The sequence below is a fragment of the Elephantulus edwardii genome, unplaced genomic scaffold, assembly GCF_000299155.1.
Source record: "Elephantulus edwardii isolate Elephantulus edwardi_28Jun2011 unplaced genomic scaffold, EleEdw1.0 scaffold00049, whole genome shotgun sequence".
Classification (NCBI taxonomy): Eukaryota; Metazoa; Chordata; class Mammalia; order Macroscelidea; family Macroscelididae; genus Elephantulus; species Elephantulus edwardii.
In genome coordinates, this window is record NW_006399799.1 from 16,598,985 (window position 1) to 16,615,718 (window position 16,734).

A 16,734-nucleotide genomic window follows, 5' to 3' on the forward strand; every position below is an offset into this window, starting at 1 on the left:
AAGACCCTCTATGAGATGGATTGATTCGGTGACTGGGGTAATCGGGATGGGTGTGTCAGAGGCAGTGCGGTTGGCGCAGGATAGAGCAGGGTTTAGGGTTGTTGTACATAGGGTCGCTATGAGTCGCAAACTACTCGACGGCACATAACAACAACAACAACAAGAACATATGGGAATATTGGTAGCAATCTCAATCTCTTATTCATCTACTATAATGGTTGCTAATTGGCCCAGTGGTAAGAATCTTTGTTTTCTTGATATTGAACTTCAATCTTTATTGAAGACTACAGTTCTTGACCTTCTACAGCATGTATCTCATGTCCTCTTCTGTTTCTGCAAGTAAGGTTGTGTCATCTGCATAACTCAGGATTGTTGATTAGTTTTCCTCTAATCCTAATGTCACACTCCTCCTTATAAAGTCCAACCTCCCGAATGATCTGTTCTCCAATAAATTGAAAAGGTGTGGAGATAGGATGCATCTTTGATGCACACCTTTCCTGATCCTGAACTGTGCAATATTTCCCTGCTCTGTTCTGACTACTGCTTCCTGGTCCAAGTATATGTTTCACATGAGCACAATTAAGTGTTCTGGGATTCCCATTCTTTTCAAGGTTAGCCACAATTTGTTGTGATCTACACAGGGAAATGCCTTTGCATAGTTAATGAAAAACAGATAGACATTCCTCTGGTACTCTGTGCTTTCGGTCAAGATCCATCTAATGTTGGCTATGATGTCCCTAGTTCTGTGGCCTCTTCTAAACCCAGCTTGCACATCTAGCAGTTCTCTGATGATGTATTGTTCCAGTAATTTGGATAATCTTCAATAGGATCTTACTTGCATATTATATTAGTGATATGTTCAATAATTTCCACACTCTGTCAGGTCATCTTTTTTTTTTTAAGTGGAAATAAACATAGATACTTTCCAGTAGTAGGCCTGGTAGTTCTCCAGATTTCTTGGGGTAACCTGGTGAGCTTGTCCAGGGTACCATCTGTGTGCTGCAATATGTCAATTGGTATTTCATCAATTCCTGAGTCAAGAAATCAAAAGATTAATTGCATTGAAAAAGCCTGCTGTCAGGGCTCTCTCTTGAGTACTGAAGAACAGCAATGTCAGTGTGGAGACTAAGGTGAGCTTGATCCAGGCCATGATTTTCACAATTACTTGCTATGCATCAGAGAGTTGGATAATGACTAAGGATGATAGAAGAAGAATAGATGTCTTTGAGTTGTGATGCTGGAGAAAAGTGTTGAACATACCAGGAGGATGGCCAGGAGAACCAAACAGGTCTGTCCAGGAGAGGATGAAACCAAGCTACATCCTGGAGGTAAGGATTTTGAATCTCTATCTCACATACTTTGGGCACATGACCAGGAGGGACCAGTCCTTAGAGAAGAACATCATGCTTGGAAAGGTAGAGAGACAGCACAGGAGAAGAAGATGCAAGATGAGATGGATTGACTCGGTGATTGAAGTAAGTAATGGGATTGATTAGGTTTTCTGGAGATGATGCGACTGGCTCAGGAAAGGCAGGGTTCAGAGTTGTTGTACATAGGGTCTCTATGAGTTGCAGGTGACTTGATAGCACAATGTGAATGGAAAAAAAATTCAAATGCATGAATAGTCTTGATAGTCTTTCTTACTCATTGTCCAACTTTTGTACACATTTGTTGTTGCTTTTAGGTGCTGTCGAGTCATATATGCCCCATAGGAACCCTATGAACAATAGATTTCAACCCTCTCCTATCTTCTGCCATCCTTATTATCACCAATACTGTATTAATTCATCTTGCTAAGAATCTTACTCTCCTTTGCTAGCTTTGCATCTTTCTAAGCATGATATTCCTTTCCAGGGTAGCATAGCCTCTTATAACAACGTACCTAAGGTAGATGAGATGAAGCTGCAAAACCCTTGCCTTCAAGGGGCACTCTGGCTGCACCTTCTCCAAGATATATCTGTTTATACTTATATCAGTCTATGGGATATTCAGTACTCTTCTCCAACTCTACAATGCAAAGGCATCATTTCTTCTGTCTTCTTTATTCATTGTCTAGCTTTCAGATGCATAGCAGGTGATTGAAAGCAAAGCAAAGCAAAACAAAACAAAACAAAAACCCCAAACTCAATATAGCTTGAGTCAGGCACTGTTGCTGTACATTTGCCAGTGGGGAGCAGCAATGCCCTGATTAGGGTAAGCACAACAGAGACACACCTCTCCGGGAGTGCTTCAGAGAGCTGACTCAACTTTATTGGGGGTTATGGTGCACTTATATACAAGCAAGTAAACAGGAAGACAGAGTGGGGTGGATTTGTAGACATGGATTATACAGATTGGACAGGAGAATCCCAGCTCAATGCAGACCACTCCCAGCTCAACAGATGTGGCAGCCCTCTTAGGCTTGCATTTATCCAGAGCTAGGTGATCTGCCCTAGCCAGAGACCTCCATCTCCTCCCTAACATTCCCCAATAAGGCACATCTTAGTCTTTAAAAAAATTATTATAATTGTGATTTTAACAAACACAGAGAAGTTAGATTTTCATTAATCCATTGTTGCACATTTTACCCCTTTCCCTCCCTTCTCCCTCCCCCAGTTCTTTTTTTTTTAAAAGAAATTCATTCACTGTTGCACAATTACCTACCTCTCCTCCCTCTCCTCCCCCCTAGTCCTCTTTGCAATGATATACTTCTTATTCTGGGCTGAATAATGCCTAACCATCTATTACTTTTAGACAGTTATATATGCACTCTTATCTTTAGTGTTTAAACTGGTATTATTGCTCCTCAGCAATTTGGTGTGGTCTCAGACTACACACTTTCTCAGTGCAATGTAGATCCAAGTAAGATGAGTTTGTTGACAGTTTTAATTGCTTCACCATTGATCATAATGTTGCCTATCAGTCCAGTGGAGATAATTTTTATTTTCTTGATTTTGAGATATAATCTGTATTGAAGACTGTAGTCTTTAATCTTCAGCAGCAAGCACTTCAAATCCTCCTCATTTCTAGCAAGCAAGGATGTTGTTGATGAGTTTTCCTTTGATCCTGACACCACATTATTTTTCATAAAGACCAAAAGGATACAACCTGACATACAGTTCTCTGAATTTTAAACTTTGTGGCATCCACTTCCATAATAGCTGGCTCTGGAAACCCTATGAACCTGGAGAGAGGATGAAAGACACCCAAGCGTCAAGGACTCTCCTTCATAGAGTTGCTATGAGTCGCCTGTGACTCGATGGCACTTAACAACAACAACAACAAGTATTCTCTTGCTTTGTTTGCACAAACATCTTCCTGGCCTAGGTATAGGTTTTGCATAATCACAATTAAGTGTTCTGGGATTCTCATTCTTCTCAAAGTTAGCCATAATTTGTTATGATCTACACTGTCAAATACCTTTGCATAAGAAAGCACAAATAGACATCTTTCTGGTAGTTTCTTCTTTCAGCCAGGATCCATCTGACATCAGCAATAATATCCTAAGTGCTATGGTCTCTCCTAAGCTCAGCTTGAACTTCTGGCAACCCTCTGTCAATGTGCTGCTTTAGTTGTTTTTGGATGATCTTCAGCAATAACTTAATGTGATAATGATATTGTGAGATAATTTCTACATTCTATTGGATCACCTATCATGGGAATGAGTATAAATATGGATCTCCTCTAGTCAGTCGGCCAGGCAGCTGTCCTCTAAATTTCTGGCATAGACAGGTTAAAGCATGTCAATGAATAAATATCACATTGATTCCTTGGGCCTTATTCTTTTCCAGTGCCATTGTGGCTTGAACTTCTTCTTTAATTATAACTGGCTTGTGTGCTTTTGTTGTTAGGTGCTGTCAAGTTGAGTATGACTCATAGCAACCTGATAAGCAACAGATACAAACCCTGTCCTATCTTTGCCATCTTCACAGTCTCTGACACACTCAAAGCCACTTCTGCAGTTACTGTGCCAATCTACTTGGTTGAAAGTCTTCCTCTTCTTTGCTCTCTTTAACTTTCTATGCATGATGTCCTTCTCCAAGGAATAGCCTCTCCTAGCAACATGCCCCAAGTATGTGAGATGAAGTATTATCATCTGTGCCTCCAAGGAGCATTCTGGCTGTACCTTCTCTAATACATATCTGCTCTTTTGGCAATCCATGGAATATTCAATCTTTTTCTTCAAATACTACAGTTCAAAAGCATCACTTCTTCTTTTGCCATTTTTATTCATTGTCCAGCTATCAGTAACATGTCAAGTGATTGAAAAGACCATGGCCTGAATTAGGTGTACCTTAGTCTTCAAATTAACATCATTGCTCCTCCATAATTTGGAGAGGTACCTGACTACAGACTTTCCCAGTGCAATACATCTCCTAATCTCCTGACTACTGGTACCAAGGGTATTGATTGTGGATTCAAGTAAGGTGAAGTAATTGACAACATCATTCTTTCCTCCATCTATCATGATATTGGCTATTGGCCCAGTAGTGAGAATTTTTGTTTTCTTGATGTTGAGGTGCAACCCATATTTTATAGGCATATGTAAATGGAAAGAATGAGTAGATGATTAGGCATTGTGGGTATTGTAATTAAGGATATGAAATAAAATGTGTGTGATTGAGTGACTTTAAAAAAAAATCTAAGGAAAAGTTAACCCACAAAATCAATATTGGAAGGTTAACAGGAATTAAGAAGGAGGAAGAGGAGAGTGATAATTATAAGAAATAGGTTGAATGAAGGGAAAGGCAATGTACAATGGGAGTTCAATGAGACATTATGATTCGTTGTATTAATCCACTATAATGAATGATATGAAACAAAATGTATATGAATGATTAAATGTCAATCATTTTTTAAAAAGGAAAATAAAAAAGAAAGCTTTGGGAGGGAGGATAAGTTGGGTTTAAAGGACAGGCTAGGTTTTAGAGAGAAGCAGAAATTGGGAAAGATTTAAACACTATGAGATATCATCTTACTCCAGTAACAATAGCAAAGTTCAATAGAGCAGCAAACAACAAATGTTGGCAAGGTTATGAAGAAATTGAAACCTTTATTCATCGTTGGTGGGAGTGTAAAATGGTGCAACCACTCTTGAAAGCAGTATGGTGCTTCCTCAAAAACTTGGACATAGAAATACCATTTGACCCATCACTTCCACTACTGGGAATGTACCCTAAAGCAATCAGAATTGTCACCCAAACAGATATACGCACACCTATGTTTATTGCTGTGTTGTTCACAATAGCAAAGAGATAGGAGCAACCCAAATGTCCATCAACAGATAAATGGATTGAGAAGCTGTGGTATAGTTACACAATGGAATACTATACAGCACTGAAAAATAAGGAACTAATAAAATATTATGCAAAATGGGCGACCCTGGAAGACATTATGCTGAGTGAAATATCTCAGTCACAAAAGGACAAATACTGCACAATGCCACTGTTATAAAACAGGACAGACATGGTGGTTGGGGGAAACTAAGAAAAAAGGGGATAAATAATGAGCACTGCATTGAAACAGATGAGGGAAACAACTGTCTAAAATAAATATATGATTAGGTTTTATTTGCATAACAAAAGTCCAGAATAAGAGGTGCATAGCAAAGTGGACTGGGGGTGGGGGAGGGGGAGGAAATTGTGCAACAATGAAAAAAATATTTTTAAAGAGAAAAGCGAACTGGTAGAGGGGTAGGGAGGAAAATGTGCAGCAATGAATTAATGGAAATCCATGTTTTCTGTAAACTTTTGTCAAAATATCAATTAACAAAAAATAAAACGTGAAAAAAAAAAGTGGGAGAGATGCATGTTGAATGAGCTTGGACAGACTGCCAAGGTAGAAACCACCGGTCCAGGTTGGGGAAGGGGAGGTGAGGGACATAAGGAAAAGCATGGGCCAGTAGAGTCAAGATGCTGGCACTGCAGCCAAGGAACCCTTTCTGTCACACAACCACACACTCTCTTCCCTCTGCCAGAATGGGAGAGCTTTGGCTTAGGCCTGAGATGATGGGGCTTGTGTGTACCTTGGGGGTTATGGGCAGCCCACCTGGGTCTTAGCCTTACTGTGGTTTAGGGGTTTGTCTTTTCCTTTAGGAACTTCCATTTACAGGTGACAGAAATGAGAGTTCTGTTGATATTTTTCTTTTTTTAAAAAAATTTATTATTATATGCAGCAACAGACAATTTCTTCCATAGTAAGGGCAGATTCTAACATTTTAATACTTAATTTTCTTCTCATCCTTTCATACACCCTGATACGATGCCTCTTCTTAGCTGAGGTCTGATAAGGCGAGAGAAGCAGAAAAGGGGCTCATGTTTCTCGTGCATTTGCCAGGGTGTTTCTCTGTCTGGCATTTTGGGCTCCCGTTTATGGCTCAGGGACGTTTATGGTGATTTCTCTCCTGGTGCTCACTGCCTCTTCCTCTCACCCCACACCCTGCAAGCCTGCTCCTCATCAGGATCCCTCAGAGATTTCTGTGAGGATAAGGGAGAAGTACCCTATTAGACGTTGAGGGAAGTCTTCTGCAGAGGCCTCTGTCCCACCGCAGCCTCCTTGTCCACTGCAGCCTGAATATCCTGGGCAGCCCGGAGTCCAGACTTGATGGCAGTGTCTATCCAGGCATGGGGCAGGCATGTGTGCTCACCAGCAAAGTGGATGGGGCCCTCTGGCTGGAAGAGCTGTTGTGAAAAGTCCACAAACTGGTAGGGTGTGAACTCGGCGAAGGCACCCATGGTGAAGGGGTCAAGAGACCAGTGCTTGACCACAGAGGTGGGGCACATGCGCTGTAGCTTCTCCTTGGGGATCTGGTGCACAGCTGACAAGTCATCCAGCACGATGTTCACCACTTGGTCTTGAGGCATGGCTACGAAGAACATGGAATCATCGGCCACGGTGTAGGAGGCCAACAGGACGCCCTTGCCGTTGGGCATACTGTGACTGGGGTAATAGATGTAGCGCGAGGGATGGTCGGTGATGGAGACTCCTCCCCGGATGCCATCTCGCTCCCAGAAGGACTCATTACAGGCCAGGATCACCTTCGTGGAGCTAGTGTAATGCAGGCTGCGGAGAGCATCCATTTTGCGGGAAGAGAGGGGTGGGTTAAAGGTGATGAGGCGAGTGGCCTTGGCGGAGGATGAGATGATGACATAGTCTGCGACAATGGTGCGCAAGGTGGAGTCAGGTCCACCCACGCGATAGGAAATCCTGACCTCAGGCCCATCTCTCACGACCATCTCCACCTTGGACCTCAGATGGATGGTGCCAGGTTCCAGGCTGGCACCAAGGCCTTTGGGAAGCTGGTCAAAGCCACCAGTGATCTCAGTAAAGCTGCGAGGGTGAAGAGAGGGAAAAGGGTGAGTGTGGGCTGGCTAGACCAGCATCTGAGTTTGCTACAGTGTTCCTAATAAAAAATGGAGGACATGCACTTCTTTTACTCTGTCCTGGATGTTGTTATGTGCCATGAAGTTGCTTGTGACTCATAGCGACACTAGATACAACAGCCCTGGAACCTGCTCCTATCATGAGTCAACCTTATCATCTCTGACACACCTGCCCTCATTTACCCCAGTCACTGAGTCAATCCATCTCATCCAGGATCTCCCTCTTGTACTGTCTCTTCATCATCCCAAGCATGATGTCCCTTTCCAAGGACTGGTTCCTATCCTGGATACATGAGCTATATATCACTTTCATTCATCCCCCAGAAGAAGAGATTATTGTCTAGTTTTATAGTTCAGAAAACTGACACTCAGAGAAAAATTCTATAGCCTATATGTTCAGCCACCATTCAGTTCTGTTTCCTAGGTAGAAGAAACCTTGGCTGAACTGTGCACAGACTTGGGCTTGGATTCTGAGTTTGACTCCATCCCTTGTCCAAATGGTGTGAATTTGAGTTAACACTGGCTCAGAGAATATAATTGCTAAGGCGTTCTCATCTGTAAAATGACTACATTTTATAACTATACATACCTTTTAGGTGGTCATAAAGACTAAATGTGATAATCTTGGAAAGTGCTTAACATCATACCTCGGCACATGAGTAAATGTCCAGTAAACTGTAGTTCCCTTTCTCTGCTCTGAGTGTTGAAGGACTCAGGACAGACTCTACCTAGTCCTTGTCCCAGATCAGCCTCACCCATCATTATTGGAGAAAATTATTTCAATCCTCAGTGATTCAAGGAGGGACTTATAGTAGCCAGCATCTTCATTCATCACATCCCCAATCATGTCTACTGCTCCAGGGCTCAGCAATCCTTCTTTCACCAGGTAAGCCTGTAGAGGTGGAAATGCCAAGTGAAGGATCCAATATGTAAGAAAGGGCTTCTTCAGGGTCCTGGACTTGAGGTTAGGCCAAGGATAGGGCTGGGCTCCAGGGAGATGTAGGCTTTAGCAGAGGAATCTCTCTGAGTCCTGGCAGTCAGAGGACTACCTCAGGGGCCTTTGATGTGCAGACTCCCTCTACCTCTATCATGAAACTTCTCTGCTCCACTCACCTTGGTAGAGTAAGAATCATACAAGGACATCAGTTGAGTACAGTTGAAAGTTTTTAGATTTTCCTTGAGCTGCAGAAGTAAAAAGAATGTTAGATTAGATCAAAAAAGGCAGAGGCAGGATTCCTTGGTTCCCTGGATATTACTATGAAGAGAATGAAGGAAAGGGTTGTGGAGATGGAAGGAGGGTCGAACATGGTTCTAGGAGCTCCTGAAAAATTCCCTTTTCTCCAAATACCCCCACCTGGTGATAAGGACATTTTACAGTCTACATTTTTATGTGAAGAGGAAAATTAACTTATTTTGAAGAGCTGGGTTATTTAGTGATTCTCTTTCCTTCCACTGCCACAGCTCAAGTAGTAAACTATTAAGCCCAGAGACAGAAGTGTTAGGGGTGGGCTCTGTGGTGGGCATGGTAACATTCCTGGGGGGATCTGAAAAGGAAGATGAACCAACAATAACCACAAGAGAACCTAGTTTCAGGTGACTTGGATCTGCTACTTTGCCATCTGACCTTGGGGCTGACCCTAGGAGGGATGAAACAGAAGGCACCTTGTCAATGGTTTCATGGAAGAGCTTGTTGGCACTCTTGCCCTTCTCCGTGGGGTTCACAGAGTAGCCCAGGAGCTCTGGATTGGCCTTGATTTCCCAGGTGCGGTAGCGTCGTCCATTGATGAGGTACCAGGTGTTGGGATCATACTGAATGAACTTGTTCAACTTCAGCTTCAGCTTATTGATATAAGTGTGGATCAGCCTAGAGCAGAAATAGGCATAACACAAAACCCATCCCAATAGTTCCTCGTTCCTGCCAACCTCAAATAAAAGCTTCTGGGGAAAATTGCCCAGGGACAAAGTACCTCCTTAACTCTAATCTAGTTGTCACTTTTCTGAACCATTAGTTTGTTTCCTTCAGGTTCTGCGACAAACAGAACATAAAGGAAAGGTGATTAAATCACCCAGGGGTGGAGAATTTGTCCATCATTGAATAATGATCCTTTGCAAATCCCTGTTATTGTATCCAAATGTAGAAATAGAGACTCTTTTTTTTGAGACAGTAATTGAAATTCTAGCTTTCATTTATAAATAAATTTGAGACAATATCTAAAGAATGTTACTTTGATCTGATTAATATGTTCCACTTGTGTGTGTGTTTGGGGAAAATCTTGAGTTTGGTTTATGTTTAAGGTTAAAAAATTCATAATTGTATAGGCTGTGGAACACCAAGTTTCTTTTGGAACCAGGAGCTGAATTCCTTCAGTTGCAGTTTAGGGTTAAATATGCAGTTTTACCAGGCTCCTTCTTGATTCTGAAGGAAATCTTTACCACTTTCTCATAGGAAAAGCTTGAGGGAGTCATTTAAAGCTTGTGTTCAGTTTCCTGTTTGCAAACAGGAATAGTAAGAGTATCAAACTATATGGTTACAAGGATCAAATGGAAAAATGCCCGGTAGTGCTTTGGATGAGGGTCTAGCACGTAGTTAGCTCTCAGTAATTACCACTGCCACTATTATTATTTTAGGGAGCTCTGGTGGCCTAGTGGTAAGGAGTTGTGCGGCAATCCCAAAGGCACACAGTTCAAATCCACCAGTTGCTCCACAGGAGAAAGCTGGACAATTTCCTCCCTTGTGATTTACAGATTTACAGCCTCCTGAAACCTGCTGGGGGTTAGGGAGTGTCAGCTCTGAGTCAGTTCTGACTCAATGAGTTTTGAGATTATATCTATTAGTTTGAGACTTGTCACTTTCTGTGTGATTTGGGCTTTGAGGCCCAGTCTTCTCTGTTAAATGAAGACATAAGCCTCAGTCCTGGCAGCAGAACTCATCATATGAAACAGGGCACGTGAACCAGCTTTGACACGATAGCAGCAAGGTTTCCCTGCTCTCTCATCCTCTTCCCTCCTACTTACCCTTTGCTCCACTCCTTTGCTAGAACTTACTTGTGGGATTTTGGAATTCTCATGGGACCCAGTTCATAGTACCATCCCTCCTTCTCATTCCTGTATGTGAACACTCGCCCTCCAATGTGGTCACTGGCTTCCAGAACGGTTACCTGGGGTTTGGAGAAGCTATTGTCAGCCTCAGGACCATCCCCTCCTTTCCCCTGCAGCCTTTGTTTCTATCCTTACCCCACCACACATGCTCTCCTGGAATCTCAACCCTTAGACTCCTGCACATGCAGGACAACAAACTGGCAATGCTTGAAGAAGAAGAGCCTTTTAGTAATGTAAGTGAAGAGAAAGGACTTGGCAGGTGGGCAAGAGATAGGCAGCCTGCTAAGCCCTTATCTGACTGGGCTTAGCATGAATCTTCTCCATTTTTGTTTTTACTAAAACACAAGTTGCCGTTAAAGTCAAGTCTTATGGGTGAACCCAGATTTTTGAGAATAATTAAGGATTAAGAGATTCAGTAGAGTCTGTACAGTTGCTCAGGAGTTGATGGTAACCCAGCTCTTTCACATCCAAAGAAACAAACAGGAATACAAAGGACTGAGCCTTTCCAAAGCCTCCTTACCTGGTGGCCAGCATCCTGCAGGGTCTTAGCAGCTACCAGACCTGACATTCCAGCTCCCACAACCACCACACGCTTGGGCAGTGGGGAAGTATGGAGCCCATTCTGGGCTGTGAGGAGGATGGACTCATACTTGGGATCCTGGAAGCACTTGACAAGGTCCTCAAAGTGGCCAAGGCAACTGGGGATGACCAGCAGAAACCCCAAGATCAACATTCCTGTAGGCAGAGAAAGAAATGTGGGCTGTCTTCTGGGGCTCAGACTTAGTGCTCTATCCTATTCAGGATAAGCTTGGCCTGTGTAATGAATGTGGTCAGGCAGTCAGGTCTTAACGGAAGGCCAGGAGTCTGCTGAGTGGGCGGCTGTCATTGCATGTTCTTGAGCCTGTGTCTGTGTGGAGAAATGGGTGATATTTGCAGGGCGTGAATGCCAGTAGGGTGTCAGTTACGTGATGAGGAAAATGGCACTGCACATTCACCAGTATGCATGTGATTATAAACAGGCTCACAAGCTTTGACTCTCAATATGCCGACTGTGAGTGTGTGTGTGTGTGTGTGTGAACACACCTATGGAAGTATAATATGTAGATATGGTTCTATGTGCATGTCAATTTGTGTGTAAGACTGAATGTGATGCAAGTTTCTGTGGCTGTGAGTTTGTGGTTGTAGGCCAGTATGGCTGTACATACTGGATTTTATATGAGAATTTGTTTGTAGAACAAGATGTGTACATTGTGGGAAAGCAAGATGACCTGTAGAATTGGACATGGGTGATGGAATGTGTGCTTTTGCACGACACTGAGAGAAATTACAGGTGCTTGTGGTCGTGTGTTTGATTCTGCATGTGCATTTTGAACATGAGATTGGGTTGTTGTTTTTATGTGCCATCAAATCAACTACAACTCAGAGCAACCCTATGAACCTTCTCTGGGAATATGTGAGTTTGTCAGAGGGGGTGTGTGTATGACTGTGTGTGTGACCATCTCTTCAGTGTGCCCACCTATGGGATCATGGCAACCCTACTGATTTTCTTTAGCCTTAAATTTTCCTCCAAAGCTCACCAGAAAACCACTTTTTGTGTGATTAATCTAGAGGATGCAACAAGTCCTGAGGGACTTCTCTTCTCCCCACCCCCCCACCCCAGTTAACTGTTCTTATATACAGAGAAATTAATCTGGGATTTGAAACAAGCTATCTCCTTGGTAGCATCTATTGCAGAAACTATGACACACTGTAACTCTCCCTCTAACTCTGCTTTTTTGGAAGGTCAGAACCTTATAAGTTCAGTGTTTCCCCTTAAAGGTTGCATAACAGAGATTAACAGAAAGAAAGAAATACTCAGGATGACACTCTGAGGAGAGGCAGGAGAACCAAGCTGGTTCCCTATGTAGACCCTTCTTGGTGCCAGTAGAGCTTTCTCAGGAAGAGAAGAGAGAAGTAACCCCACCTATAGGAAAGACCCTCAAGCTCCATTCCCTTGCCCTATCTCCCAGCCTACCTCAAACCTCCCAACCCAATCTCTAAACTTGACAGGTTTTCCCCCTCTCCTGATCTATCGCCACCACCCTGCCTTAGTCCCCAACCACCTTCTTGGTGACTGTACTCCTTCCCTTGATCATTTTTCCAGACATTTCTCCATTCTCCTGATTAACTTTGAACACTTCAAGCCACCCTGCCTCTGATCTAGCTCCTATTCTTGATCTCAGACCGCAGGCTCTTTCCTTGTGCATGACCATTTCTCAGATGCGTCCTCAAACTCCTCTCAACCTCCTTTAACTATTTTCATCCCTTGATTTAATTTATTCTCTTGTTCCAGTGTCTTCCTTAGGATAATCCTCTCAGACATGGTGGAGAGACCCCACTTACCCCTCATCTTGGCCGTGGCTCTGCAGTGGAATCCTGACGGACCTTCTGTCTTTTTACAGGACATAGCTCCACTCCAGCAGAAGCTGGCCTTCATTCAGCCAGTCTGTGCCAGGACCTTACTGACTGGTCCTAACAGAGAAGCCCTGTCCTCGGGGTCTGGAATGACCTTACCTTATACGTTACCATCCTCTTCTTGAGCCATCTTGCCATGTGTGGAAACCCCCTTTCCCCAGATCAGATCCTAGCACCTGTGTGCCAACAGGGAGGTAAGGCAATGTGAGCCAGATGTGGGCACTTCATTCCCTGAAACACGCTATGGTCACTTCTCAGAAAAGGTGAGGGCTGGCATTTGATATGTGGGCTGGTTTAGAAGTTCAGCGTCTAGAATTCTGGTATAGGCCAAAACACCTGACCCATTCGGATAAGTCTCTGTTATCACTGCTGCCCCTCTGTGAAACCTGCTTCTGGAGAGTTCGCCCCAGGTGGAGGTTCTGATTAGGAGGTCCCGAATCATGCCCTCTCCACTCTTCTCAGAAGGCTCTTCTGGCAAGTGGGGTCTCATGACAGACTTGACCCATTTGCAGTAAGGAAATGTCTCTTCCTCTTCCTCTAGGCCCCTCAGGGTTTCCTTGATGAGTTTATCTGGCCCTGGATTTATTTTTTCCCCCTTAGGGAATGGGGCCAGCTTTCTATGGTGCCAAACCTGCTTATTGTTCTGTGTGGTGGGGGCGGACAAATAGGCGGGTGAGAGGAGTGGACAGAGAAGAGTGAGAGGACGTGCTACAGAGGCGAGAAGGAGTGAGAGCGAGCAGAGACACCAGCAGTCAGGTCACTGGACTCAGCTCTCAGGGACCCAGGGGTGGACAGAGTGTTTCTCCTGCGCACTAACACTGGCATTGTGCAGAGCTAGGTCTGAGTACTTACTGCTCTGTCAGGCCCATTTGTCTCAGGTCTTACAGCTTATACATCTTTGAGCCTAGAATTAATAATCTATAAAACGGAGCAATAATACCTTCTTTACAGGGTATCTCAGTGACTGAGGGGATGTGTGAACAACCTTGGCACAACATCTTGCATTAGGTAGGTACTTAAGTTGATTTTCTCTTCCCGTTTTGGAGCTCAGGTCAGGTTTGAGACCAGTCAAAGCACTGTGATGTCTGTCAGGTGGAGGCAGGTCCTCCATCACAGGGTTACTAGGAGGACCAGAGGGAATATCACATAGAGAGTTATTGTGTGAACTACTTGACTTCAGACACAGGTCTAAGTCTGTCTCCTTTTTTGGAGTGGTGTGCTGAGGAGGTAGTAATTTTGTGAGAGAGCTTCAGTGGCCTAGTGATAAGGAGTTACACGCTGCCAACCCCAAATCAGGCAGTTCAAATCCACCTCTTACTCTGAGAAAAATGGACAACTGCCTAAGCAATTTACAGTCTCTGAAAAACTGCTGGAAGGTACATAACCGTACCTTTATTGATTTAAAATTTGCAAACCATACAACTCACCATTTAAAGTGAACTTTTATAAAAAATAAAAAAGCAAACAACTTTTTAGTGTATTCAGAGTGATGCAATCATTTAACAGCCATAGATCATTTTGATGACCCCAAAGAGAAACTCTGCGCCTTTAATCATCACACTCCATCCTCCCATCTCTCTGCAAGCACCCATCACTGTTGAGTAGGTTCAGATTAGTGACCCTCTATCAATCAGGTTAGTGACCCTCTATCAGGTGAGAGACCCTCTATCAGGTTAGTGACCCTCTATCAGGTTTCCTAGGTGGTAAAGTCTAATGGTAGTCCCTTCCCTTTTGTAGAGTCTCCTCTTTCTTCTGCAAGGCAGCTGGTTGATTCAAACTTCAGACTTCTCGGTTTGAATATACTTGATACATTATCCACTTTACTCTTCTGTCTCCTTATTTACTCGAAATCTCATAGCCAATTTTCTACTGGGTTTCTGAGGCTGTAAATCACATGGGAAGAGATTGTCCATCTCTCTTTTGTGGAACTGTTTTTGGTCTCTCGATAATTGCCTATTCTGGACATTTAAATGGACTTGTACATCATGTAGTACTTTGTGTCAGACATTGCTCACTTAGCATAGCATTTTTGAAGTTCCTCTAAATTGTGTTATGTATCAGTATGTCACTCCATTGTATGGATGGAATAACATTCCATTGTATGAATATACACATTTTATTCATGCCTTTTTCAGTTGATGGATATTTAGGTTGCTTCCAATTTTCTATTATGAATAATACTACTGTGAACATTTGGGGCAACTTTTTGTGTTTTTATTTTCTTAGATAGGTAATTAGGAGTGCATATGGGTCAATGGTAACTCTATTCTTTGTTCTGAGATCTACCAGAATTTCCAAGTGGTGGCACACTTTTACATTCCCTCCAGCATTGTATAAGGGTTACAATCTCTCCTTATTCTTTCTAACACTGCTATTATCTGCCTTTTTGAGTTTAGTAGACATCCTAATAGATAGGAAGTCCAACCTTACTGTGTTTTTGAACTAATGGAGTTTCACTAATATGGTCACCTTTAAGAGATCCTCATTGAGACCAGGAAGACCTTACTTAACCTCATGAAACTTCAAGGAATTTCAGCGAGTGGCCAGTCTGATGAAACTTCCAGCCTATATAATAAAGGCAGAGGAAGAGAAAGTCTCTTTCTCCTTCTCATCCCAGAAGGGAGAGTAAAAAGATATTCTTTTTGAGAGTATCTTCCTCTTCTGCCTGCTTTTAACTGTCTTTCTCTCAGTACTGCATGTCCTATCCTCACTAATGAGTCAAACCTGGGAAACTTTTGAACCTCTAGCAAGGTGTTCTTTGCTTTAATAAACTTCCTTGCTGAGTATCTGCTGCACTCACTTATTTATCCTATTGTGGTCTTCCTGTTCCCATCCTCATAAAGGGCCTATCTAGCTCTCCCTGTGGGCAATGAAAGGGATCCCTGAGAATGACAGATGACAGAAAAGGCATTGATGCTTTTGAGTTGTAGTGTTGGAGAAGAGCACTGAATATCCATGGACTGCCAAAGAAGCAAACGGGTGTATCTTGAAAAGGTGCAGCCAGAGTGCTCCTTGAAGGCGATGATGACAAAGCTTTGGCTCTCATATTTTGGACATCTTGCTAAAAGAGGCTGTCCCTTAGAGAGCGATAGCGTGTTTGGAAAGGTAGAGAGTCAGCGAAAGAGAAGAAGATTCCCAATGAGATGGATTGACATGGTGACTGCAGCAATGGACTCAAGTGTATCAGAGATGGTGAGGATACCACAGGATAGGACAGGGTTCAGATATGTTGTTGACAGGGTCACTATGAGTTGTACTTGACTCAATAGCACCTATCAACAAGAACAACAATTCTAGCACGTGTTGGTTACCTCTCATTTTGAGTAATACCACATCAGTGAGTGAAGGTCATTAATGACTCCATCCAGGTCATGAAGGTAGATTTTTCTTTAAGGAGACAGCTCTTCCCTAGTCATACTTTGAGTGTCTTCCATCCTAGAACTCAACTTTGAGCACAAGGTCAGACAATGTTCTGCTGCTATTCATAATGTTTTCACTGATTCATCATTTCATATTGCTATTGTTATGTGCCTTTGAGTCAATTACAACTCATAGTGACCCTATAAACAACAGATATGAACGCTGTCCTCTCCTGTTGAGCCTCATCATCTCTGACACACTTGGGATGTCGCTGCAGTCAAGGGTCTTCCTCTCTTCCACTAGTCCTCCACCTTTCTGAACATGGTATTCCTCTCGAAGAAAAAGCCTCTCCTTTCAACATGCCCAAAGTATGTGAAACAAAGATTAGACATCCTTGCTTCAAGGATTATTCTGGTAGCACTTCCTCTAAGACATATCTATTTGTTCTTTTGGTAGTCCA

General features: G+C 43.0%; 1 protein-coding gene across 1 annotated transcript; it reads right to left on the reverse strand.

Annotated features, from left to right (window-relative positions):
• Nucleotides 1–6,482: 6,482 nt before the first annotated feature.
• Nucleotides 6,483–13,044, reverse strand: LOC102872675 (L-amino-acid oxidase-like). Its single transcript, XM_006886610.1, has 7 exons — nucleotides 13,026–13,044; nucleotides 10,981–11,195; nucleotides 10,407–10,519; nucleotides 9,024–9,225; nucleotides 8,475–8,543; nucleotides 8,117–8,253; nucleotides 6,483–7,308 (listed from the first exon to the last, which is right to left on the reverse strand). Exons 1-7 carry the CDS (start codon nucleotides 13,042–13,044, stop codon nucleotides 6,483–6,485), a joined length of 1,581 nt encoding a protein of 526 aa, XP_006886672.1.
• Nucleotides 13,045–16,734: the final 3,690 nt, after the last annotated feature.